This window comes from Sebastes umbrosus, chromosome 13 (genome assembly GCF_015220745.1).
Source record: "Sebastes umbrosus isolate fSebUmb1 chromosome 13, fSebUmb1.pri, whole genome shotgun sequence".
Taxonomy (NCBI): domain Eukaryota; kingdom Metazoa; phylum Chordata; class Actinopteri; order Perciformes; family Sebastidae; genus Sebastes; species Sebastes umbrosus.
This window is the reverse complement of record NC_051281.1, coordinates 4780556-4807807: the sequence shown is the minus strand read 5'-3', so window position 1 is coordinate 4807807 and position 27252 is coordinate 4780556. Positions and strand designations below refer to the sequence as shown.

The 27252-nt window shown below is 41.8% G+C and overlaps 1 protein-coding gene across 1 annotated transcript in view; it reads left to right on the top strand.

Moving 5' to 3' along the window:
* Positions 1–27252, top strand: part of mao (monoamine oxidase) — a 41968-nt gene that overhangs the window by 2588 nt on the left and 12128 nt on the right. The window contains exons 2-3 of the mRNA XM_037790017.1: positions 17445–17539; positions 18607–18744. Coding sequence (XP_037645945.1) covers positions 17445–17539; positions 18607–18744 — 233 coding nt within the window. The remainder of the gene's footprint in view (positions 1–17444; positions 17540–18606; positions 18745–27252) is intronic.

Genomic DNA, 27252 nt, shown 5'->3' with positions numbered 1-27252 from the left:
CCCAAATTGTGGTTTACCTTCTAGACACGACCTACTGTGATCGTGATGTCTCAGGAAAACCTTTAGGGGGTTTCTTAAAATTTAGGCACAAACGTCCACTTGGACTCAAGGATGCACTGAATAGAGTTTGGTGGTAAAAGGTCACTGTGACCTCACAAAACATTTTTGGGCCATAACTCAAGAATTCAAATGCTAATTATGACTATTTCACACAAATGTTCTAACAGGATAAAATGATCAGCCGATTAGACTGTTGTCAGGCTAATAAATAGGTGTTATCAGCCGCTATAAGCACCATAGATGTGGGTAAATAGGAGCCTACTACACCCACTAGTAGGTTTTATCATCTATTCACGTGGTAGATCACCGAAAGACGGTATAAAAGAACACAACAACGGACACGGAAGTCAGGTGCTGTAGTATAGACAGTGTGAAACTCCATAAGGGGTGGAGTTCGGGGACAATGGATGGGATTTTAACCCAAAACACAATGTTTTTCGCTAAACTAAACAGTTTTATTACCTAAACCTAAAGAAGCCGTTATGTTTGTGTTCAAAACGTGAAACTTTTCATTAATTTTTTCGTGTTAGAACGTGTTGCTTTTAAGTTTCACTTTCACTTTTACAACGTAGTAGATGTAAACTGCAACTTCACTAGTTGGTGGAGGCATACAACCATGAGTCGGTAATTCTAGTTTAACATTAAAGCATGTGAACATGTTCTAGCAGAAACCCAAAAATACATGTATGAACGTGAAAATGAGCGTGATGTGTCCCCTTTAAAGCCCGTCAACTTGTTGTTTTGGGAATGTTCTTTTGTCCTTTCTGTGGGACCGCTGTCCTCTTTCTGGTAGACTGTCAATCGAATGCTTGCCTGCCTGCACGTCCGTCTGTCTGTCAGACAGTGAAGAATTTAGGTCAGTGTCGGTTCAAATACCAGTCAAACAGGCAAAACAAATGCTGCAGAAAAAAGTTAATATAATGAAACTGGCAGACAGCCCCCGCCTCTCTTCTCTGGTGTCACATTAGGGTCTTGTAATTACACCATTTGTTTATACCGCTGCCCTTTACCGGTTTGCAATGAGGTCCACATATAACAATCAGTGTCCAATCAAAGGACAGATGAAACGCGAGGGAGAGGGAGAGCTCTTTCCTCCCTTCACTCCTCTCCTTCTATCACCCTTTCTCCTGAGATGTGTTTTCTCCGTTTGCCTGCAAATGAAATTGTCGTTTTTCCTGCCTGCCAGCCGCCCAGCAGCAGGACTGTGGCCCTCGAGGGGGCAGCCAGCACTTTCTGAGAAAACATTAAACACTTGTGACAGCCTGTTATCAGACCAGCAGCAGAGAGAGGATGGTGAGGGAGAGCGGGGAGGAGGAGGAGGAAGTAGAAGAAGGAGAGGAAGGAGAGACGACAGAGTGGAAAAACAGAAATAATGGGGAAGAGAAGGAGGGAACCACTTCTTCTTCCTGTTATGTCTCAGTAGCTGTGAATGTGGGAAATCAAATGAGGCAAACTGGGAAACAAAGAAAGGAGGAAGGCGGCAGAACGATGAGAGTGTCTTAGAATTTGGGGAAGAGAGAAAGAGAAATGAGTGTTTGCAAGGAGAGTAAATAGGGAACTGGAAAAAGGATGGAAGGGTTCACACACGGAGTGCAAAAGTAAGTTAAAGGGTAACTTCGGTATTTTTTAACCTGGACTATTTTCCCACGTTTTTGTGTCTAAGTGACTAATAGAGACAACAAATTCTGAAATTGGTACAGTATTGAGGGAGAACGCTGTAGATGGCAGCTGTAACGGCTGCAATATGGTGCTATTGGGGCAACGTATCCTCATACAACGATTCGTATGATATCTTACGAAACCCATTTTATTGTGTGTTTCCCTTAAGCCCCCAGGACGTGCGCCGGTTGTTAATCCCAATTTTTGTAGTGGCCAAACGGTGGTACTACAACTTCCGTGTCCGTCACGTGATGCCATTGGGCCCAAAAAGACTTTTTCCCATAGACTTACATTGGGAAAGAGACGTCTGTAAATCAGAGGATAATTTTTTTTGAGGGGAATCAACTTCCCAGTACGAACTCTTGAATAGTCCTTATTTAAATCATTACTTCCTAAAAGTTATAAAATGCACTAATGGCCTTATCCCGAGTTATTTCCCTTCCTCCGTTCGTGTGAATGAGACCCAGATTGAGGCTGGAGCGAGGGCTGGGAGGCGGAGTTAGCAAGCCGTGACGACACCATGACGGTTGTGACCCCGCCTCCTTTATGGATGCGGAAGATCGCCGGAAGATCGGGTACTTTTCCAGTCGAAAGTTGAGTCATTTTGGCTTCATGCGCCACTGAGCAACTTTCATAGGAATGAACGGGGCCCCGCCTCAAACGCTGTATCCAGTTCTCTTAATACATCCATGGTTTTCCTACAAATGTCCAGCAACACGTGTCATTTCCACCCGTTACATGCATACAGTCTTTTCAAAATAAACTTCAATCTTCACAGGAAACAACTTGGTTAGATTTAGGAAAAGCTCCACCCTCTTGTGTCACTTCTGATTGCAAAAAAAACAAGATGGTGACCGCCAACATGCTGAACTCGAGGCTTCAAAACGGTAGTCCACAAACCAACGGGTGACGTCGCGGTGACTGCGTCCACTTCTTATATACAGTCTATGGTTGTCAGACACTTATAATAACAATCTGAGCCTGTCGGTGGCAGAAACAAGCACTTTTAGTGGACGCAACGTTACATTGATGATGCTCATTTGCCCTTACAGCTCATTTCTGCCGATACAGCGCTATCCTGATTTCAGAAATTGTTAATCACTTAGACACCAAAAACATGGGAAAATAGAGTCCAGGTTGAAAAATACTGAAGTTACCCTTTAAGACTTTTGGTCCTGACTTGACTCAACCCCAGTAGATGCAGTTGTCCCCAATGAACTCTGCTGCAGATGATTTAGAGAACTTGGCTGCATCTGCTGGGCTGTGGGCCTATAAACTCTGCTGGATTCCTCCTCTCTACAGGCCATCACGCAGAGAAGTCGGCCCATAAAGTTAAATGCCTATTAAATTACAACATACTTAATAAAAATTATGGGTCAGTTCTCTCGAGGACTTTTTCCGTGCCTGCAGGGCCAAATTACACTTGTGAATCAAATGTGTTACGTAAGTAAAGGCGAGGGCGGAGGTTCAGTCTGAACTTTGGGAAGGACATTTCTTGGTCGAATGGCTTATATGCACACTTGTGTATGTGTGCACTGGCTCTATAACTCTCTTCAGCTGCAGTGTAGTGCAGCGGGTTGCCAGATAATCAAGTAAGGTATCCCCAATATCTAGCCGTTTTATTGCAGGAAAACACACAAACTTGGCACTTCTGCACAGCTCGTACAGCAACACTGTGTGGAGATACAATGACGAGACCGGGAGGGACAATTTAGCCCCGCCTGGACATTTGTTGGGACATGTCCAAATCTACGCCTACGCTTAAAGCAGGCCTCTTCATTTACTTTTTTAGAAGGGCCAGATTTAAGAAAACAATGAGGTGCCTAGGGGGCCGGACATTTACATTTCTGTGACAGATGTCCGATCTGCAAAGCTAGGACAAGACTGTGGTGGAAATTGACCTAATAAGGGAGACCAACAAAGAGAAATGTATCTTTGTATATTTATTAAGCTTTTGCGCAAAAGGACCAAAACCTCTAAAGTGACAGTCAGCGACTGCCGAGGAATCGATGCCGAGTGCATCCTCACCAGAGTTTTTATATGCATAAGATCGAAGAGTCAAGGTTACATTGGTTACATTTGATTTGATTACATACTATAAATGAAGGTGCACTTTCAAGCAGGGAAATTCCCATAAATGAAGACACACTTTGTCTCAGACATGAGAGAGAAGAGTTAATGTGCAGGCTAGACTATATTTCATCCTTACATCATTTATACAGATCAGGCATTATATAGAAAAAGGACAGTTCATTTACAGTGTCAGGGGTTCGAGTACAGTTCAGAAAGGGAGTCATATGATCATCAGGGGTTCGAGTACAGTTCAGAAAGGGAGTCATATGATCATCAGGGGTTCGAGTGGGGTTCAGAAAGGGAGTCATATGATCATCAGGGGTTCGAGTGGGGTTCAGCGGAAAGGGAGCAAGTCATGAACAGTATGACACAGAGAATCACACTTAATACAAAGGTTATACACTAAATGATACTTTTTTCCCTCTACAAAGACAACCTTTTAATCTTAGTAGGTTGTTGTTTAATAAACACAATTTAACTTTTATTTTTAAATTCAGTTTGACCTGCCTAAATTTCCACTGGTTAAACAGCCTGGGTTAAAACTTTTAGCATCTTTTTTAGCCTCCTAACGACAGTAATATCAGTCGAGATCGCCGGAAGTACCGCAGGTCTCAGAGGGTTAAATAATTGAATAGGCCTGGCTTAAAGGAAAACTGCAGTTTATTATATCTTTGGCTCTGTTTGTGCAGCTCGTGCTATCAGTTATATCTGTTATAAAAAAATTGCACTCATCAAAGATCACCAAACACGGCGACATCATTAAATATAGGTCTAAAACTGAGCAGTCAGATGATCAGACAGCTTGTAAATAAGACAACAGTTTTGCCAGTTTAGCTACCATATACTTGGAGGTATAACCAAATGTGAGTTATAAATTCCTCAATTGCACAGAAAAACTATGAGTGTATACACACCAGTGGGCAACCTCCAGGTCTGGAAAGTGAAGCTACTACTAAAGTGCCTTAAACTTGTATTCTCTCTAACAGCCAGCAGGGGGCGACTCCTCTGTTGCAAAAAGAAGTCTGATTGTATAGAAGTCTATGAGAAAATGAGCCTACTTCTCACTTGATTTATTACCTCAGTAAACATTGTAAACATGAGTTTATGGTCTCATCGCTAGTTTCAAGTCTTCTTCAATACAGCATGATGTTCATTTAGTAAATTATGGTCCCATTTAGAGTCAAATAGACCATAAAATGCTTTAGGGCATGGCTACCTTGTGATTGACAGGTCGCTACCACGGCGTTGTCTGGTCTGGGAGTTGTACTTGTTTTTATCTTAGAACTTCAACCCTTTCACAGTGTGTTTTCAGTTCGTGAAAGTTAATTGTAACATTTCGGTCACCTAAAAATGTCTTATTCAGCGTTGGGTTGTACTTAGCTCCACCATCTCATGTCACTTCTGGTTGCAACCAAGATGGCGACGGCTAAAATGCACAACTCAAGGCTTCAAAACCACAGTCCACAAACCAAAACCGTGACGTCACGGTGACTACGTCCACTTCTTATAAACAGTCTGTGTTACAGACACAAGAAGTGGTGGAGGTGCAGTGGCAGAAGGGTGTAAGTGGAGTGAATAAAGTGATAAAACTGTTGGGCCGATAGGTCAGTTGTAGATCATGATGTTTCAGCCCATGATGAGGCTTGTCAAGTCATACATAGGAGCTATGAGGCACACCCTGCACTCCCCCTTTTAATTTAGTTTGCTCTGAGTTGTTTAAACAGTGAAGTGACAGGGCTTTGCACACAGAACATGGAGACAGAATTGACTGGACAGGAGTGCTGCATGTTTGTTTTTCAGATGGTAACTGCTGGATGTGTAAATAAGTTCATTATATGAACTTAAAGATGATATGTCAATGGTTGTTGCAGGTGTATGAGGTGAAGGTGTGAGTTGGGGTTTGGCAGGAAGTTATAGGGCTTTTCCATTGACACGTTTGGCTGCGCCAAGTCAAAAAGATCTGTGTCTCCATTGCCAGTTTTAGCACGCCGAGTTGCGCCCAAGATGGACCTTCTCCGGAGTCAAGGTTTGCCCAACTCGCCTCCAAGCGGGTTGCGGTGACGTCAAACAAGCGTGTGTTGAGAGACTGGACTCGTATCTGTGCAGGAGACCAGAGAGAAAGACGTTGAAGTCTAGTTTCTCTCCTGCATCCCTGTTTGTACTTTCAGATACCTGCTTTATTCTACGGTTTCATTTTCAGCTGTAAGCTGTTAGTCGCTGCTGATGAAAACCAAACAATCCTGATATTGCTGCTTCATAATAAAAGCTTTTAAAGAACGAAAATAACAATGGACTTTTATAGTGAAGAATATATAGGAAATTACATGATAATCTCTGAATTAGTGGAGCTTTGTTAGTGGCTATTCTTAATAAAAACAAGTCTACTAATACTGCAGAGAGGAAGAGAACAAGCAGCAAAAATAAAGAGGGACTTTCATTGTGAAAAATATAGGAAATAAAATGTGTTTATCCACCGTTTTACAGCCTCTCCTTTGACCACTACACACACACCTTCAATAGAAGTGGGTAGACCTTTATTGGAGATGCAAATTGCTGCCATGCTGCGCTGATGTGTCGAGTCAAACCAAGTCGAGCCAGGCCAGCACATATGTATAAAAAAAAACCCTATTAGTCTCTCTCTGAGCAGCGTGTGTTTGTGTTCAGGTCTCAGTGCCAGTGGACTCGATGTGCTCCGTTGTTCTCGTAAAAAAGTGCTGGTATTTAGAGGTCTGGGTGACGGCCAAGGACAGCAGCTCTCTGGGCGGACATTAGTGTCAGCACACACACACACCCGACTGTAGTGTGTGTGAGAGGTGCAGAAAAGATGACTGTCTGTCTGTCTGATGAATCCAGTGTCATAACTTCACTCCTCACATCTCTGTTGACCTATTTTCTGTTTTGTTTTTTTTCCTCTTTGAAAGTCACAAAAGCTGCAGGACTTTTGTGCTTCACAGTGATGTAACTTGGTCCTGCATCCTGAATCTCTAATATGTTAAAATCCGAAAGGGTGCAGTAAACTCACTATAGACGCACCCTATTTTTTCTAGGACCTGAATATTCGACTATTCAGATATTCATTCGTTGGGTAGGTATTCGGTTTTAAAATTTTGGGATTCAGATATGTTTTTTTTTTTCATAGACGGGTCTGCGAATCAATGCACTGTGCACAGCACTACAATGAAATAAGATTTTACCAGTGGCGGCTGGTGACTCCAAAAATTGGAGAGGACCCAGCCGCATGAGAAGGCCTGTGAATGACAATGAGCAAGGTAAAAGCGTCTAATAAGAACGCCGTTCTTGCTTTAGGATTGTCATTTTCATGCCATGTAGTCAGTACTGACTGCAGGGTAAATGCATCCCTGTGAATATACTACACTCAGAGCTAGTGATGTAATATAAAAAGAGAGAAAGTCTGCTGATGGTGGGCGAGGAGGGGAGGTGGATGGGTCCGACAAACACAAGACTTTCAACGAGGAAATGGGTGTTCGAGAGCAATGATTTATCTTGTAGGTTACGTTATTTCGTCACGTTTTACGTACTTTACCAACGGATACAATTTTTTTAGCATGCACAAGGGAATTTATTTCCTCTCGGCGTGGGAATCATCAGAGTCCCCACGATACGTTATTATTACGATACTTAAGTCACGATACGATCATATTGTGATTTTAAACATTTTGCGATATGCTGAGTATTGCGATAATATATGTTGCAATTTATTACATTTTTTCAAATTATGCAGTTTGTCAACATCTGTTTTATTATAAGATACAGTTTTCACTTTGTTCATCTCAGAGTTTTCATTCATATATCTTGAGGTCAGAGGTCAAGGGACCTCTTTGAAAATGGCCATGCCAGTTTTTCCTCGCCAAAATTTAGTGTAACTTTGCAGCGTTATTTAGCGTTCTTCCCGAAGATGGTTCTTCACTGTACATCCACAAAAAAGGTGTTGAATTTTCCCTTTAAGCTGAACTCACGTCACATGTGAACGCTCCTAAAGGCAGCATGAACCTTCTCTGACAGCTTGTCTAATTACTATTAACACGTCTGCAATCCCAGAATACACTTTCTCTGTCCAGCTGTGCAAACAGGAGAAGCTGTTGGCTGAGCTGCCAGATATAATCATTAGATGGACGGCTCATGTTTGTTTCCATTTGTGATTTTTTTTCTGCGTGCCTGCGCCTCTGTGTTTGCCTTGTGTGCGGCAGGTAAAGCCATGAGAACCGTGCAGCTGTAATCTCAGCTGTGTTAATCGTATATATGATGACACTGATTGTGAATAAATGAACGTGCAGCTGATGGATGTTTGCGCCACACAAAGTCCTCGTCTCTCTGTGGGAAATGTTCCCGTTTTCCTTTTCTGTTTGGTGTTTGGCAGACAAAATGATGTTTCAGCTGTTAGCAGAGTGACTCTGTGAACTGTAATCAATGTTTGCATGCAGGTAAACATTAAATTGATTCACTATAGTCACATTGCAGCTGATGATGGCGACACCCTTCATATCCTGAGATTCATCAGTTTAAAGGAATAGTGTGAATATAAAATGGCAAATTTGCGTATTCACCAAAATGTCGACTCTTGCCCTTCAGCCAAACATAATCATAATCTGCATTTTCATACTGTAATATTGTATCTGGTGAATAGAACAGTTTTATCAAATCACTACACATCGTTCTGTCTCCATGCCAACACACAGAGGAAACTACTCCCGTCTGCTCTTTCTCACATCTGTCGGTCTGAATTTCAAGTCGTCATGTAATTGCTTGTCAATATCGCTCCTCGGTTTGTTGCCGGTAAACAACCAATCAGCGTCTCCGTGCTGAGAACATGAGACGGGGAAAAAATGTGATTGCTGCGTGTCTCGTAAATGTTCCCACACCCCCCTCTGGATCGATACGGAGCCTTTTAGGGCACTGATTCAAGTGGCTTGCTTGTCATTCAGCTGGTATTGGATTTTTTGTTTTGTTTGTGTTGCTTGTGTTGTGTTGTTGCTGCACACACAGACGTTTTCAAAGAAAATAAAATGTCACACACTGACTGTGTTTAGCAGTCAGTCATAATGTGACTCCTCTCCCAGAAGAACAAGTTCACAAAAATCATGTTTTATTTACATGTTCAGCCCTCAGAAGGCAGTGAAGGTAGTCAATTTGGGGACATAGAATATGTGAGGTAGAAAAGCACCGCTTTCATATGTGTCCGTTAAATGGCGAGTTTGTGCAGGATGTCTAAGCTAGTTAATAAGGTAATGAATAATGTGAACGCCAGCACTAACTGAGTCAACGATAGCTGTGCTCAGTTTGAAAATAACTAAAATGGTTTGGATTTTTTTAAATGGGTTTGTATGTGTACCACCGCATTCTGCGAGGTAAAATTACTGTTTTTATGAATGTAGTCTTGTGGCTTTGAAGAGAGTGATGCATCAATATCAGTTTAAGTGCACGCTATATTTAGAATATTTTCACCACTTAACTTCGCTGTTGGAAAACACTTTCTGACGGGGAACTGCCACCAGACTCCATTCACAAAAACAGTAATTTTACCTCTCAGAACATGAGAGTTGCTGGTCCACCGCTGCATCGATCAGTTAGTTTGTTTGTGTTATTGTGAGACTTTCGGATTCCGAACTAACGTGGCGTCCACAGCAGTACGTTAGCTCAGCTTCTTGTCTGCTTCTCCAAACTGGGAGCATGCCGACCGCCATCTAAGTTACTGTATGTTATACACTGACTATAAGGATGTGAATATACTGTTTATGTAGAACGTCATCATGCAGAAACCTACGTCAGGTCACGTGGGAACGTTTTTTTAGAAGGGCTTGGGAAAATAGCATTTTGATGCTAAAACATACGTACTTTGACCAAAATGTGGATTTGAATACATAAGGAACACCACTGTGAAGCTACAGAATGATATAAAAACATATAGGGACCAGTCCTTTAAACTGAATTTTAAATCTTCTAAAGCCAACTCTCCTCCGGCGCCGTCTATGATCACTCATTTTGTATGTCATGTATATAGCTAATAATCAATACGGCCAATACGGTCGGTTTCATCTGACAGGCTGACTTCGCGTGGTGGTCTGGGGAGGAAAACCGCCACGAGGCATTCCTCGGTACACATTCAATCATAATTATGGTGATAAATGTTTGAGAGCGGGGATGCTTTCGGAGTCTACATGTGTTGTAGTTGAGTGTATGGGAGATTTATGCGATTATGTGTGTGCTCATATTGAATTAATGTCAAAGATGGCAGAGATTGAGTCCAGAAACAGTGGAGACAGGTGGATTTCTACACACACACACACACACACACACACACAGAGTATACAAATGGAGTTTGTTCCTGCCAAGTGGCTCCATCTTAACAATTACTGTTGTCAAGGAAACAGTGTCTGCCCCTCTTTCTTTTTCCAGCACAGAGGGCAGAAGATGAAAAGGCGTGTTTGTGCTCGCTCAGCATTACAGATCTGCACAAATAAAGCGCCAGAAACTCACTCCCGTCTGTCGAGCACCTTCAGGTTAAATAAGTGTTTCTGAAACTTAAATAAAAAAAAATAAAATCCAATAATAAAACACAGTCAGTTTTGTTATTTTTTCCTGTCAAACATCTCAGAGAGAGACGAGACAATTAGGTCAACCAGAGCCTCAAGGTGCTGAGGGGGGAGAGGAGAGGAGCAGCGGTGGGGAGGGAGAAATAAAGACAGAGATGGGAGGATAAACATAACTGCACCAGAGAACAAATTCTCCTACAATATACAGTCTTTGAGGCTTCAGATACTGCACATAAGCAGTATGCAATAGCGACTGCTTCAAAAAGTGGAAACAGAATCACTCATTTACTCACATTTACAAAGGCTCCACCTGAGAGAAACATATTTTGGGGTGTCTAATATTTATTAAGTAATAATGATCTTTAATTGTAGAAAGGTTTGTAGAACGAATGCAGTAAAAATTCATCAAATGCACTTCTGCGGAAATTAAAAAGAGATGGAAAGATATAAACAGACGCACAAAAGGTGTATTATTAGCAGCTCAGTGAACTTAATGTTTAATGAGCACAAAGCCTCAAACTCTCTGTCCGCCTCCTGCGTTTCGATGCACTTCTCTTCACTCTCTTTTCTTTCAGCACACACTTTTTGTTGCTTGTCTGCTTTCACTGAGATTTTCATGCGACGTCTTAATATTCAATTAGGGCTGTCAAGGTTAACACGATAATAACAAGTTAACGCACAATTGTTTTAATGACACTAATTTCTTTGACGCATTAATGCAACTTGCGATTTTTAGGTTGTAGCGGGCTCAAGCTAGAGTAAAGTTACTGATATAATATGAAATTAGAAATTGAAATTTGTCATGGCCATTTTCAAAGGGGTCCCTTGACCTCTGACCTCAAGATATGTGAATGTAAATGGGTTCTATTGGTACCCACGAGTCTCCACTTTACAGACATTCCCACTTTATGATAATCACATGCAGTTTGGGGCAAGTCATAGTCAAGTCAGCACACTGACACACTGACAGCTGTTGTTGCCTGTTGGGCTGCAGTTTGCCATGTTATGATTTGAGCATATTTGTTTTATGCTGTGGTTATGCTTATGGTTTCTGGACAATATCTGTCATTGTTTTGTGTTGTTAATTGATTTCCAATAATAAATATATACACATATTTGCATAAAGCAGTATATTTGTCCACTCCCATGTTGATAAGAGTATTAAATACTTGACAAATCTCCCTTTAAGGTACATTTTGAACGGATAAAAAATTTGATTAATTTGCGATTCAATATTTTAATCGATTGACTGCCCTATGTTCAACACATGTGCACAAATGAGAATTGTGTCCCATGCTCACTGTGTGACCCATAGATGTACGGTACAATTAACCTCACTTATCATATCCCCTCCCTTCTCTTGATCCCTCCTTAAATGCATATGCACAAAGGAGGGAGATGCCCTGCTGAATGCACCCCAGCTGCGCCTCAGATGACAGGAAGGCGGTCGTATCTGTTTGATAAATATCAAGCATGTCTTTAGGTGCAGAAAGCCTTTATCAGCAGAGGAAAATCTGGCTCAGAGTGAGGAGAGGAGGAGAAATCTGTATTCTCTCTTTATGATTCTCCATGGTTTCCACCAAAGACAGGCTGACCTTTTTCCTCCATTTGTAATCCCTTCTGGCACATTTTTCTTCACGGGGGAGTAGATTGGAAAAACTTAAAGGAATACTTCACCCACAAAATCAGCATTTGTATATCAGTTACTCACCGCGTGTTACCTTGAATTCTTGAAGAAAACATTGTTTTTTTCGCATGCCTCCACGGTGAACGGAGAATCCGAAAACAGATTTTGATGAATGGAAGTAAATTGGGTCTACAGTTCTGGGGTGGAAATCTGAATCACTTGCAAGAGCTGGTTTAATGCCTACACTGCCTTTATTTACGCCCCTAAGCATAATCCAAGTCTCACTTATCCAGTCATATGCTCACTACTTCCCAAACACATGCATCTTTGCCAAAATCATACTATTTAAAACCAGTGAGCAACTTCCGGGTCTGAAAAGTGAAGCCAAAGTGCCTTAAACTTGCATTCTTTCTAACAGCCAGCAGGGGGCGACTCCTCTGGTTGCAAAAAGAAGTCTGATTGTATAGAAGTCTATGAGAAAATGAGCCTACTTCTCTCTTGATTTATTACCTCAGTAAATATTGTAAAAATTACTTTATGGTCTCAATCGCTACTTTCAAGTCTTCTTAAACACAGCATGATGTTCATTTAGTAAATTATGGTCCCATTTAGAGTCAATTAGACCATAAAGCAGGGGATGCTTTAAGGCGTGGCTACCTTGTGATCGCTACCACGGCGTTGTCCGGTCTGGAAGTTGTCTGTGTTTTCGTCTTACAACTTTAACCCTTTCAGAGTGTGTTTTCAGTTCATGGAAGTTAATTATAACAGTTTTTGTTGCCTAAAAATTTTATTCAGCATTCGGTTGTACTTAGCTTCACCCTCTCGTGTCACTTCTGGTTGCAAAAAACTACATCCACTTCCTATATATAGTCGATGTTTAAAAGACTTTCACCACTACCTTCTCATGATTGCACAGGTACATTACTCCTACTGGATTCGCACAGACTTGCAGTGCACCTGTACAAGCATGAGAGTAGTGGCAAAAGTGTTTTAATTAGTACAGTTTTGGTAAAGATGCATGTGTTTGGGAAGTAGTGAGCATACGACTGGATAAACGAGACTTGGGTTATACTGCACAAGTTTTGTGAGAGTTTGTAAACGGATGTTTCGCTGTTGTTCAACCTGGACTACATTTACTTCAATTCATCAAGGATTTACTCTGTTTACCGTGGAGGCATGTGTGAAAAACAGCGTTTTCAAAGAATTCAAAGTAACACTCCGTGAGTAATTGATATAGAAATAGTCATTTTGGGGGGTAAAGTATTCCTTTTAAGGTTATGTAAACCTGTCTTTTAATATAAACCCTTCTTGATGTATTAAACATTGCAGACGCTGTGTCTGGTAAATGTTAGTGTGACTGGTTGGTATTCAGATTCTCTTCCAGCTGCGTCACCGTGTAGCAGCAAAAGAAACAACTCCAGAGACATGCAGGACCGCAGATGCTTGTCCAGTGTTTTTCTCTCTGTATATAGATTCTAAAAACAAAACAGATAAATACATAAAACATCTGTACACATTTTCATATTTCCATAACACAATTCCTCGAGTCGGAGCATAATAATCTCACATTGACTGTCTATCTTTTGGTCTCCCTGCTGTATGAGTTGAATTTCAATCTGCCCCGCTGTCTCTCCTCTCTGCTGAAGTTCAGCTCGGACACAGCATGTTGATTTGTCCAGCAGTAGAGCTCGTTCCTCCTCTTCATTTCATGGTGGGGGGGATGAAGATAAACAAGAGGGGAAAGCTCAGTCTGAATCCTTTTGAAGTGATGAAAGCTTTATTCTGATCCATTAGTCATATTTGTAAAAATGATGTCTCCATTAAGACAAATAAGCTTTGTGATCAAAGAGATACATGTCCCAACAGGATGCTACTTTTTTGCAGTGATTGCCGCCTGTAGGCATAAACATAAGATGCAGACAGATGCTCTTTGTTTTCCAAGACAGAGACTGACCTTTTGAGCTGAGTGCAGGTAATAGCATCAATTTAACGGGGAAAGATTTGTGAGCCTCCTCTGGTCGGGGCTAATGCTTTCTCCAAAGCCTTGCAGGGTGGGTGTGTGTTTGTACAGGGAGAGGAGGCTGAAGTTGGGTAATACAGGACAAACTTTGTTTAAACTAATATAAACACCGCTAGCTTCAACGGAGCTTAGCAGGATTTGGAAGGAGCGAGTTAGGGGGCCGACGATGGGACGGTAAGAAAGGAATTCAGGAAAAACATTTGTACAGATGTGGGTGCCTGTTGAGAGTGTATCTCTGAGATGTTACATACAATGATATGTTATTGTGCTTCCAACTCTGAGGTAACAGTTTGACTAAGCCTCTTTTCCTTTTACGCCCCAAAGTCAACATATTATCACTCCCAATTCGTCAAATACCGCCACTCGGTCAGTGCACCTCGGCATCGGAGACCAACGCGCAGGGTACCCCTCTTGTGTTGCTAATATAATATATGAATATATAGTTATATGTAATAATATATAATGAATATACGCTCATTACATGCATAGTGTCCTTTCAAAATACACTTCCGTTTTCACAGGAGGGTAAGGTTTAGGCAGCAAAACCACTTAGTTAGGGTTAAGAAACGGTCGTGGTAGACGTTAGCTTCACTGACTAACGACTCACGTGACTCACAGAGCTGATGATACTAACGACTCACGTGAGTCACGGAAAGTCTTGTGTTTGTTTGACCCGTCCACCACCTCCCCTCCCGCCTGCCCTGGACCGACTCTCACCCTTTTAATACTACGTCACTTGCCCCGACCGTTGATTAACGCCGCGGGTTGGTTTACATTAAAGTTAGTTGAAAACCAGGTTCAATCAATTACGGTCCCGTTTAGAGTCAAATAGACTATAAAGCAGGGGATGCTTCAGGGCGAGGCTACCTTGTGATCGACAGGTGGCTACCACGGCGTTGTGTACTTCCAGCTTTGTGGTTCCTGATTCAACATGATAATGCCACCGGGTAAATAATTAAATGGTTTGGTAGAACACTTGAAATGTAGCTGGCCGTCAACAGACACTTGCCACCGGGCCTAACAACTTCTCTGGCAGAAACCCTAAATAAAGATGCATCTCCATAACAAAGAGATGTGTGTGTGAGAGTTTAATTGGTAGGTGCAGCTGGCTGGCGAAGGATAAGAGAAGATAAGAAAAGACCTTTGGCGAAACCATGGGAGCCGTGTTGTTGGCCTCAGATAGCGTGTGCAAAGATTCCTCGTGTAATAGCACCCCACGGAGACCCTCAGTGACTTTATGTGTTTTGATTACTGACCAATCCAGAATATCCCAACCATGGAGGAGCGGACCATGAAAGGTTTAAAAAAATGACTCCTGCACATGAAATCTGCACTCACTGTTCGGTTCTTACGAATCGGTTTAGTGGTTATTTATTTAACGCTCAAGAAGACTGAACCCAACAACAACGTTAACAACTGTGTTAGAAAAAGTAGAAGGTACAACCCCGTGTACATAAAAAACACCAAATCGAGACGTGAACTACGACTCCCAAGATGCATTTCTAATTCCCCACAATGCATGCTGGTTAGATTTGTGTCCAACTTGCTCTGACGTCATGCAGACGTGGGCAACGATAACCTCAGGAGATCAAGGCGGCCACAGTTTTTGTGCCATGCGCCGCAGTTCTCTCCACCAACAGCGAGACCCGGGGCATGATGGGAAACGCCCAGCTGTCGCCTGATCAAAGAGCTGACGGATGATAATAACACTTAAGGTTATTTATATAGCACTTTGGATGGATCTAACAGGATGTAACAGGTTCTGTGATTTCCTGTATTGTCTTTGAAGGCTGTTGGAAATTGCCAACACGGTGTTGTCCACGGCCCCGGGAAGCACCTTCGCACCGAGCCGGTCACAGCGCACCACCTCGTATGCGGGACTCCCCAGTCTGCCGCGTGTCGCTCACACCCTCCAGATTTCTGTTAACGAGGGTCTTTTGGCACAGAGAAGTACTCGTATCGGCGAGTATCCAAATGTAAAAAAAAAGTGGCATCGGTGCATCCCTACTTTTAGTTTCACACGGGACACGAACACCGGTATCCTAGTTGAAAATCTTGTTGTTTGACCCAGTTCGTCATCCTGTTGCTAAAGGGTTCCTCCGTTTGTCGGTTTCCGATGCCAAGGAGCATTTACCAAATGGCGATATTTCATAAGTTGGGAGTGAGAACGGGTTGCCTTAGCAACAATGTTCGAGGCTCATGGATATTGTAGTTTTAAGAGCAATCTGACTAAGGCAAAATAATAAAAAGCGCTGGCCATAACATAAACTAACAGGGTTGTTACATTACCCAGGAGACTCTCGTGTTTATATTTTCAGTAACATTGAAGATATCATAAATACTTCTGGAACAAACTCTTCCTCCCACTTTGTAACTCTGTTGGATGCCCGAATGTGAGCCAGAGCCAAGCCTTATCGTCCAACATCAGTGCTGCTCCTCATCCTTCTCTTGTGGCTGAATGGGATCAAATCCCTGCAGTGGAAAACTGAAGAGAGGAGGCTGTTAAGCTGCATGCTAATGCCCATTTGTTTTGGAATGAGATGTTCAACAGTCCCATGATGTTTAGGTGTCCACATACTTTTTAGCAGTGAGTGGTATCTTATATCTATCTTATATAAGTCACTCTGTGTCTCTGTGGTTCCTGTGCTTTTAAGCGCCGTCGAGCCATATGCTGCTCGCTAATCCTCCGCATATGTGTGTGTGTGTGCATGCCTAAGTGCATTTACGTTATGTCTTATTGAATTAAAGTTATGGCAGGGATTGCCTGAGGTCAGTGTGTGAAAAGCTGTTTTCCTGCCACAGACTCAGTCAGTATATATGTGAAAGTCAGGCTCTGCCCTCTCTCTTATTGCTCACATGATCAGCAGGTCAGCTGGTTTGTGATTTGTTGTCGAAGGGGTTTCTCTCTGCAAAGATTTCCCCTTCCCCCCCCATAGCTCTCCCATCTTTCCCATGGCTCTCTCGATATCCAGCCAAGTCTTTCGAAAGGCAAATGTTAGGTAGTTAATCCTTCAACTAATCCTTTTTTCAAGAGAAATCAGTGGACAAGGAACCCAATTCAAACAAACAGACGTATCTGTTAGGGCCGTCAAAGTTAACGCGATAATAACACGCAAACGCATATTTTTACGCAACTTGCGATTTTTAGGTTGTAGCGGGCTCACTAGAAAACCTAATGAATCCACTGGTACCAACCATGTCATACTAGCTTGTCATGAAGGAGATTAATTAACGCTCTAAACTTACGCCAAATTTTGACATGGAAAAACTGGCATGTCCATTTTCAAAGGGGTCCCTTGACCTCTGACCTCAAGATATGTGAATGAAAATGGGTTCTATGGGTACCCACGAGTCATAAACAATCAGTGTACAAGTGTAATCATCCCTATGTGTAGTGCAGGGAGTGTACTGTATGTGTCCTTACTCGCCTCTCTGTTTCTCCGTCTGTCTGCAGGTTTGAGTGCAGCGAAGCTGTTGAAAGCCAACGGACTGAGTCCAGTAGTCCTGGAGGCCAGGGACCGGGTCGGTGGTCGCACCTTCACTGTGCGGGTGAGACCAGGAGAGCTGACGCTACTGCAGATTGCTGTAACTCTGTTGTGCTGCAATTATTATTATTACTTACTATATTTCTTTAGCTCCTTTCATACACTAAATGCATCCACTCAAATGCCGACAATAATGGTTAAAATGTAAATATACATTTAATAACAGGAGTGAAGTGAGTTTAAAAAAAGTCTAATTAACCCTTTGAGACCCACAATACACCGTTTTTATCCTTTTTTAGGGGGGTACAGGATGTCTTTAGGGGGAGATAGCAGGTTAACAGTTGATGTCACATAGAAGTTACAGCAATTTTTGGGTTGATACCATTTGTTACACGGATTTGGTGCTAAATTTAACAATTTTTTACCACTCGAGAATTGATAAAAATGATCAATAATCCCTCCAAAATCCCACATTAAGACACCAAGACCTTGAGGAACACCATAGAAAAAGCCATGCTGTTATTTGGATAAAATAAAAAAACTTTGACATTTGGAGATTTCTGCAAGAATTGCATTTTTCAACAATTGGATGGCGAGCACTTCTGTTGTGTAAACTGCTCAGAAACCCCCTTATTGTCAGTCTAGCTAGAAAAGCCATCCATCCTCTGAATGCTCTAGGTCTCTAGTTTGTGGCTGTAAAGTTTCATGAGGCTGTGATTATCCTAGAGGTCACCACAGGTCATTTTATACAGGGAGGACAAATTTAAAATGAAAAAATGAAATGTCTCCTATGGGGACTAACATCATCACACATGAATACAGTTTGGCTCATTGGATCCACAAGAGTCTCAGCTTTACAGTGATACCCAATTTATGTGATTCTAAGACTGTTTAGGGACCCCAGTATGCAGAAATATTCAAATACATCATTTATAGAATAGGCGAAAATAACACATTTATACTGCTTTCAAAGAACTGCATGATCTGATAGGCGGGACTGAAACTCTCTCCAACCTGTCAATTAAACTTTTGTGATCAACAGCGTACTTTTCAGCATAATCTGTAACGTGAAAGTTTTTCTTATTTGTCTATTTATTTATATTTCAATGTGTTTTTTCTTTTCTTTTTCAGAATAAGGAGACAAAGTGGGTCGACCTGGGCGGAGCTTACATCGGACCAACTCAGAACCGCATCCTCCGATTGGCCAAAGAGTATGACATCAAGACCTACAAAGTCAACGAGCAAGAGAGCCTGGTGCATTATGTCAAGGTGAGTGTCCCAACATCTGTGTGTGGGTTTTGGCTGATGTCATATCTGAGCAAGCAAACTCATGTGACAGATCCTGTGGCACCGTTCAACAGGCCATGGCAGCAAAGAAGTAAATTGATTTCTACACTTAATCTGCTGCCAGCTCGATCCGTGACTTGCATGTTCGTAGTCGGCAGTGCAGACTTATGTCATTAAAGCAGCACAATTCCTGTGTCACACAGTCAGAAGCTTCCCCCACACGTTTTCTCGAACAAAAATGTGTCATGATGAGTCCGCTCACACCTCTGTCCACGCTCAGTGTCTTACGACGCCGTTTTGAGGCTGCTGTGTCTGCGCTGAGCCTCTCTTCTTCTCATCCCTCTGTGTGTGCGAGTGTAGATGTACGTTAAAGTTACATTTGTAGGACCTCTCTATTCCTAAACGGCGGCGTCTTGAGGCTGCTGTCTCTGCGCATATGTGCCGCCGATCCCGGTAGTACCAAGAGAAATGATTACCTACACAACTAACGAATAACCGAGTAGTCCAGCCCGAACATCAGGTCACAACGTAGACGTCGTCTCAACGTGCAGTCTTCAACTTCTAAAACTTGTTAAATTTCTATATCCTGAAATGTTTCGTGAATTACTGTCTTGCAAGAATTTCACCAATGCTTACGCTGACATCAGGGCGAAGCACAACCACCAATATTCAAGAATTGCTGTGCAAAACATCTGTTCAGAGTATCTCTCCTCGATACTGAAAGTATTAGATTGGCCCAGTCTGACAGGCAGCGTTCTGCTCTGTCTGCGGTCGTACATTTAAACTTGTTAAAACTCAATAAAGATCTTAATAAAAAAAGGAAAGACCGGCCCACCAGGAAAATTCCCAAGCTTCCTGATGGCCAGCTGCAGCCACCCCTCTCCTCTACAGCATTTTCCTGTTTTTCTTTTAACAAGGGTAACAAACAACGTACATAAACAAATACAGAACAATTAGCCCCCACCCCTGGCGGCAACCCAATATCCTCTGCAGCATTAGTGACTGGAGATGCAAATCTTTGCCCGAGGGATTTCTGTAATGCAGTTTCTCTTGTCTCTGAGTGGCTGAATGGAGAGCAAAAGCAAACGAGAGGAAGAAAGGAAGAAAGAGACGCCGAGGCCATCTTTGTTCTCGTTATTCTTTGCTCCATATCTCATTAGTGTGGGCGCACCGCTGTCCTTAACGCGGTTGTGTTCCTCTACCTGATTTGATTTGCCGTTGCTGCCATGTACCCTAGTCAAACTGCCCTTACTGTAAATCACTGCACTGCCTAGGGTGGCTGGCTGTGTGTGATAGAGAGAGCTTATCTCAACATAGACTGTGTCCCAGTCATTGAATCATAACTTCAGAGATGGACTTTGAGCTTCTGGCCTGAGGGTGTGGACAAACATACATAGACAAACACACTTTCACTCCATTGTATAGAAACCGGTTTGTAACGTGTAACGTCCTCTTCCATTTACACGCATGAGGAGGCCAGAATATCTCAAACACCTCTCAGTATAATGAAATCCACACATACAGCCTCATAAAACACCACAAATCAACGACAAACTCAGTATCATAGGCTTCAAAAATTGATTTATGGCAGGGTTATTGTATTAGTTGCAACTGCAGAATTTGGATTAAAATGTAGGGACGTATGAGGCTTGTTTAGAATAGAGGCCACTCAGTGATTATCATAGGTATATAGTACATATTGACCACTGCTTCCCTACTCCCATAGAAGGGGTTTCCACTGTTGCAGCAGCAGTTATTGATTGTTCTCCTACTGTGTGTCCTGAACTGCCCTGAAATCCGCCTACGCTCAATTAGCCATGGCAACACTGCTTAATCATAATTTGGACAGCTGCCGTTGAATGCAACTAATGCCTAGAGAGTTCTTGGCAGAACAACAGTGGCATGCTCATATGAAGTTGTTTACTCTGAGGAAATGCCCGTCACCTGCAGCTCTTCACCTGACAAACCTCGCAAAAAATATACAAAATACATCTGCTGACGAACAATGCTGAAAATGTTTTTTGGTTACGCATTTTTAATAGGGCTGACAATCGACTAAAATATGTAATTAATCGCAAATGAATCACAAATCTGTCCAAAATGTACCTTAAAGGGAGATTTGTCAAGTATTTAATACTCTTATTATACCCATTTTACCCATATACACATTGTTTTGTGTTGTTAATTGATTTCCAATAATAAATATATACATACATTTGCATAATACAAGCATATTTGTCCACTCCCATGTTGATAATAGTGTTAAATATTTAACAAATCTCCCTTCAAGATACATTTTGAACAGATAAAAAATCTGCGATTAATATGCGATTAATCACGATTTTAATCGATTGACAGCCGTACTTTATTTTCTAGATTTTGCCTTTAAATGTAAAGCACTTTGAGTTTATTTGTAATAAAGTACGCTTGCGTTTGTCATTGCTTCTACGAATGAGTTAAAATGAACAGTAACACATGTAAGCATCGGTTCATGTGAATCTCACTCGCAAGTGTGCAGTTAATTTGAATGCTGTGCAAACTACAAATAGTAAAACGCCTTGTATAAATTATGTAAAGAGTCAGTTCAAACAGACTGGGATGTGCAACAAATAGTTTCAAGCTCAACTCGAAGGTCATGATACAGTAGACGTAGTAAAATTAATGTCAATCAACCTCATCCAAATCACACAGGTGACACTTATTGTCCTCCTCTTGGACTCCACAGCAACAGGCAGGACAGCAGATCATAACTGAGCACAAACAGACCTCGGCGCTCTGATCAGGTTAAGAGACGCATATCTCTTAATAACACAGCATGTTCTCTATTATGCTTTATATTTCTTGTGTTACATAAGGACTAATCCAGTTGCAGCATGGTTTCATAGTCTTGTGTCCTTTAGCACTGATGTGCTATTGATTTGACCTACTTCAGCAGTGCTGTGAAATGTCACCAGCATGACATTTAGCACCGGTTAGAGAATAAATCTTTGGTTTGGTAAAGGACTTGACTGGACAGCCCTGGTGATGTGAAGCGCTTATGTGAGCTCTGAATACTCGTGTACGGCAGCTCCTGTGTGTGTGTCTCCTTAGCTACTATCTCTGTAAGATCCACTCAAAGGCCCAGACTCTCTCACACATGCGCCACTTGTAGCTTCCTGGCTGGTTTCCATGGCAGCATGCTTCATCAAAAGCAACCTCTATCAGTGTCAGACAGTGTATTTGTCTGTCTCTGATTGTGCATTCATGCATTTGTGCATGCATATGTGTGGAGGCGTGAGAGGAGCTCTGTTTCTGATGTCACTGATCCCTCAGCTGACTCTGCAAAAATATTTTTGAATCCCCTCTACAATACTCAAATATTCTACATTTCGTCTGTGTAGCCGAAGCCTGATATAGCTACGTTAGGCCAACTAGCATACCTGTTGTTAGTGCATAACAGGACAAGAGGTTCCACACATGGCTTTACTGTTTCTTGCAGAAAATATGTGTGAAAGCTGAAAGCTAAAATGAATTACAAAGCATTGCTGAAAATGCAGAAATAGTAAAGTGCAAAAGGCACTGCACTGCTGAAAAAAAACTGGAAACTGAATTGTAAAACTGGAAGAATTGGTTTCTGAACTGCGTTACCTAAAGGAGCTGAGAACTGAATACACTTCTAGAAGCTAAACTGTAATACTGTCAAAAGGTGAAAGTTGAAATTAATTAACTGAAAAGGCTGAAAGAAGACATTATTTGTACATTAAAAGGCATAAAAGAAAGATAATTTTTTTTTAAATACAAGCATAAATGTCCTTATGAGAGAATTGCGGGATCACATATCACACGAAAATCCATTTTGTCAGGCTTCAAGTAATGCGTTTGTGTCCGGCGAGCTAAATCACAGACAGATCAGCGTTCTGTTTGGAGCTACAGGCGTGACTTAGGTGTGTGTGAGACGACACGGAGAGGCGACTGTTAGTGTAGATCAGTGGGCAACCTCCGGTCCTGAAGAGTAAAGCCAACGCTGAAATGCCTTAAACTTGCATTCTTTCTACCAGCCAGCAGGGGGCGACTTCTTTGGTTGCTAAAAGAAGTCTGATTGTATAGAAGTCTATGAGAAAATGAACCGACTTCTCACTTGATTTATTACCTCAGTAAACATTGTAAACATGAGTTTATGGTCTCAATCTCTAGTTTCAAGTCTTCTTCAATACAGCATGATGTTCATTTAGTAAATTATGATCCCATTTAGAGTCAGATAGACCATAAAGCAGAGGATGCTTTAGGGCGGGGCTACCTTGTGATTGACAGGTCGCTACCACGACGTTGTCCGGTCTGGGAGTTGTCTGTGTTTTCATCTTAGAACTTTTAAGAAATGTCTTATCCAGCGATGCAAAAGGGTTTTAAAAAACACTAAATAATACATGAAAATATGTGAATAAATATTTTAAAGAGAGGACATGACAGCACTGCACAAAACTCTCATTGAATCTGTTATCCTGCAGCTGGCCTTTCTGCAGTTTCACCTCTAAATACAACCGTTGGTTCCTGCATTTTCCCCCTCATCAGCATTACAGAATAAATCAAACCGTTACCTATACTTCACCACATGTATATCGCTGTTGTGAGTATCACCACACCGTCTTTTGATTGTAAGTAGCTTTGGATTAGCCAAGAAGCTATTCAGATGAATAAGCTTTAAACAGAGGCAGCATGTAAAAGTTTACTGATCGCTGCACAAGTCTGAATGTAATAACGGAGGAAAGCACACTGGATTAAAGTTGATCTAATTTATATGACAGGGTATGCATTACTTTAAAGGACAGCAGCCAGAGTAGTGGCAAACCGGCATGTATGCCAAGCCGTTGTGTACTTAGGGCTAGCTTTCAAGCACGCTGCGTAGCTAATCAGCTTTTCTATGGCAGATTGTAATCCAAAAGGCCAGTGCTGGTTTCCCTTATCAGCAAACTACTGCCTTACAGGCAGCTGCAGCTCTCAGCACTGGATTTATTAATGAGCTATCACTATCAGACATGGGGAGGAGGGGTGGGCGGGAGTTAGACTTTGATTAAATACCGTCCCTGGTTATCAGAGATTGAGAAAGAGCGTGGGATTGTCCCATCGCTCCTGCAGCGGTGTGGATGTCGTGCATGTTCGCACGTTCACAGGACCGCTGAGAGAGTGATTGTGCTGTTTGTGATTCTCCCTGATAGACAAAGGTGTATTGTGTAGAACTTAAGTCCCTTATCTGTTTTCATGTGGCCTCATTAGAGTCATTAGAAGCAGGTGAACTTAGTGCACCCATTTATCTGTAGTTATTTCACGTAGCTATTTATTTAAAGGTGACGAAACATAACTTAAGTTTTCATATCAATTAGCAATATCAATACTGCTTAATCATAGTTTGGACAGCTGCCATTAATGCAACTAATGCCTAGAGAGTTCTTGGCAGAACAACAGTGGCATGCTCAAATGAAGTGGTTTACTCTGAGGAAACGCCCGTCGGCTACAGCTCTTCACCTGACAACTCTCGCAAAAAAACATTCGCTGGAGAAAAGCGCTGAAAATGTTTTGTGGCTACGCATGTTGAGTAGGGCTGTCAATCGACTAGAATATTGAATTAATCGCAAATTAATCACAAATCTGTTCAAAATGTACCTTAAAGGGAGATTTGTCATGTATTTAATACTCTCAACAACATGGGAGTGGGCAAATATGCTGCTTTATGCAAATGTATGCATATATTTATTATCAGTAATCAATTAACAACACAAAACAATAACAGATGTTGTCCAGAAACCCTCACAGGTACTGCATTTAGCATAAAAAATATGCTCAAAGCATAACATGGTGAACTGCAGCCCAACAGGCAACAACAGCTGTCAGTGTGTCAGTGTGCTGACTTGACTATGACTTGCCCCAAACTGCATGTGATTATCATAAAGTGGGCATGTCTGTAAAGGGGAGACTCGTGGGTACCCATAGAACCCATTTACATTCACATATCTGGAGGTCAGAGGTCTGGGAGATCCGGTAACAAGGGAAGGAAGCTGATTGTTAATTTGCACATTTTTGTTTGTGTTTAAAATGTGACATTTCATTCAGTTTTCCAACATGTTGGAACGTGTTGCTTTTAAGTTTCGCTTTCACTTTTATAACGTAATAGGTGTTCTGTAGTAGGCCCCTATTGACTCACACCTATGGGTCTTATAGCGACCGATAACGCCTATTTAATGGAGTGATAACAGTCGAATCGGGTGCAGTTTCCTGTATATATGCGCTAATCTTGGTGGTGAAAGAGTATTAGATAACAAATATAGGGAATGGATGTTTGTTTACAACTCAAATAAGAACATATGGTTTTGAGATGGAATCCAAAGGAAGGAGATGAGTGTCAGTTGCTCCTCCATCTGTCAGAAACACCTTGTATTGTGTCTCCATGCAGCATCTGGTTTATAGTTTGTCCTCTGAGTGAGGCTGACTCACTGCTCACTGATGTGGAAACAGATGCTGCTGTGCTTTCTCTCCTCTCCCTATCCATCCCTCCTCCTCCTCCTCCTCCTGTATCCCCTCGGCCAGCGTCGCCATGGTGACAGACCTGTTGTTACACTGCAACGGACAGTTCTGAGCATCCATACTGTACGTTGTGAGACATTTATGTCGCTGTCTGTTTGTGTCCACGACTTTAGTTTTCTGTTGATTAAAGAAGTGCAGTCTTGACCTTGCAGCGCTCAGAAGGTCAGTCGTTGTTGTTGTTGTTGGGGGATAATAATACGACCAGATAATATTTCAGATTATAACTGGAGTAGTGACATAGAGCAGCAGGACTCACGGCGTCGGTGTAATGCTGTGATCACACTACGAGCGACACAGCAACAGGCTACTAGCCATTTTGCCAGATTTTAATTATCTGTGTTTAAATTGCAATTTTCAGTTTTTTTTATCCATGCAGGTGATAGCCGTGGCCAGAGTCATTAGGTTTTCTAATTGTCCGTACGTCCATCCCATTCTCGTGAACGCGATATCTCAGGAACATCTGGAGGGAATTTCTTCAAATTTGGCACAAACGTCCACCTGGACTTGAGGATGAACGGATTAGAATTTGGTGGTCAAAGGTCAATGTGACCTCACGTCTGTTCTAGGGATGCCAATAATTAACCATTTAACCGTTAAACGACATTAAGAATTTTAACCTATTAATGCTATCGGTTGCTGCAACTGCAACTAGACTGGTGGGCGGAGGCATCCAACCGCAAGGCGGTAATTCCAGTTGCCTACGGCTACTTACATAGAGATAAGTGTCAGTAAAACTTGTCACCCTCATAAAACACAGTTTACCTCGAGAGAAAGTATAAGTGATAAAACAGGTAGGTGCACCTGAGCTCCGACTACATTGACAGCTTTACTGTACCGGGAACACACTTCTTTATGGGTTATTTATTAGTACTTTATGATTAGATATAACTTTTCCATTTGTGGAAAGCTCTTCTGAAAGCAGGGTTAGTAGCAGCCTAATAAGAATCTCAACAAATGTGGCTTTTCCAGTTTAAAAAAAAAGCGTGCCTTTTGCATTGATATATGGTTTATATACATGATGGATTATTTGATGACTATAATAAACACTACACTGAGCTACTTTTCTATTTTTCAAACACAGAAAAGTGGCACAGCGCTGACAGTACAAAGAGATAAGATCTCTGCCCCGAGTTATTTTTATACAAAAAGAAAGCCACATCCTTAAGTGTTTTTTTGGCATTTGTATGATATGTGATGTCAGCTAAAGCAAGGTGCTGAATCATCGGAGACTGTGAATTTATAATCGACATGCTTGCGTTTTTGTACTTTATCCTCTAAAACTCTTGATTTTGCACTTTAAAAATCTCCTTTGCCTTTGATTTCCCCTCAGGTAAACTTACCACATCTGCAAGTTCCACCTGAGTGAAATATTTAAACACAAGGCATGTTTTCATGGCTGCTCCGTGACATCAAAATCATATTTTTATACACATTTCACTACTTTATATCTTCAGTATAACTTGAGTTAGTAGAGATGACCCACACTTAAGACAGTCTTGCAGAGTTTAAGAGGTTAAGCTGTGATGCCTTCTCAAGAATCGCCGATAAAATGGCAGCAAATTACATGACGAGCCAAAATGAGATGCTCTATATAATAAGAGGCCATTATTGTCTCAATACAACGGTATGAGAGTGATCCTAGAAGGCCTGCGCTCTGGGTCTGCTGCTTACAGCAGAATAGAGATCCACTGTGAGGCTGAGAGCGCTCACACAAAGGCAGCGCTATATAGAGCCGATCTTTGTTTCTTTCAGGGGAAGCTGGTGTTTTGAACTGTTTTACTCGTCAAGCTAAATGTCAATGATGTAACGCTTGAGGGAATATGCATGATAATACCAACACACACACAAATAGACAGATATTGTCCTAGAAAGCAACACAAAGTGATCTTTAGCTAGAGTTAGATCATGTCCTGTCACAGAGTAGTCACTAGTAAC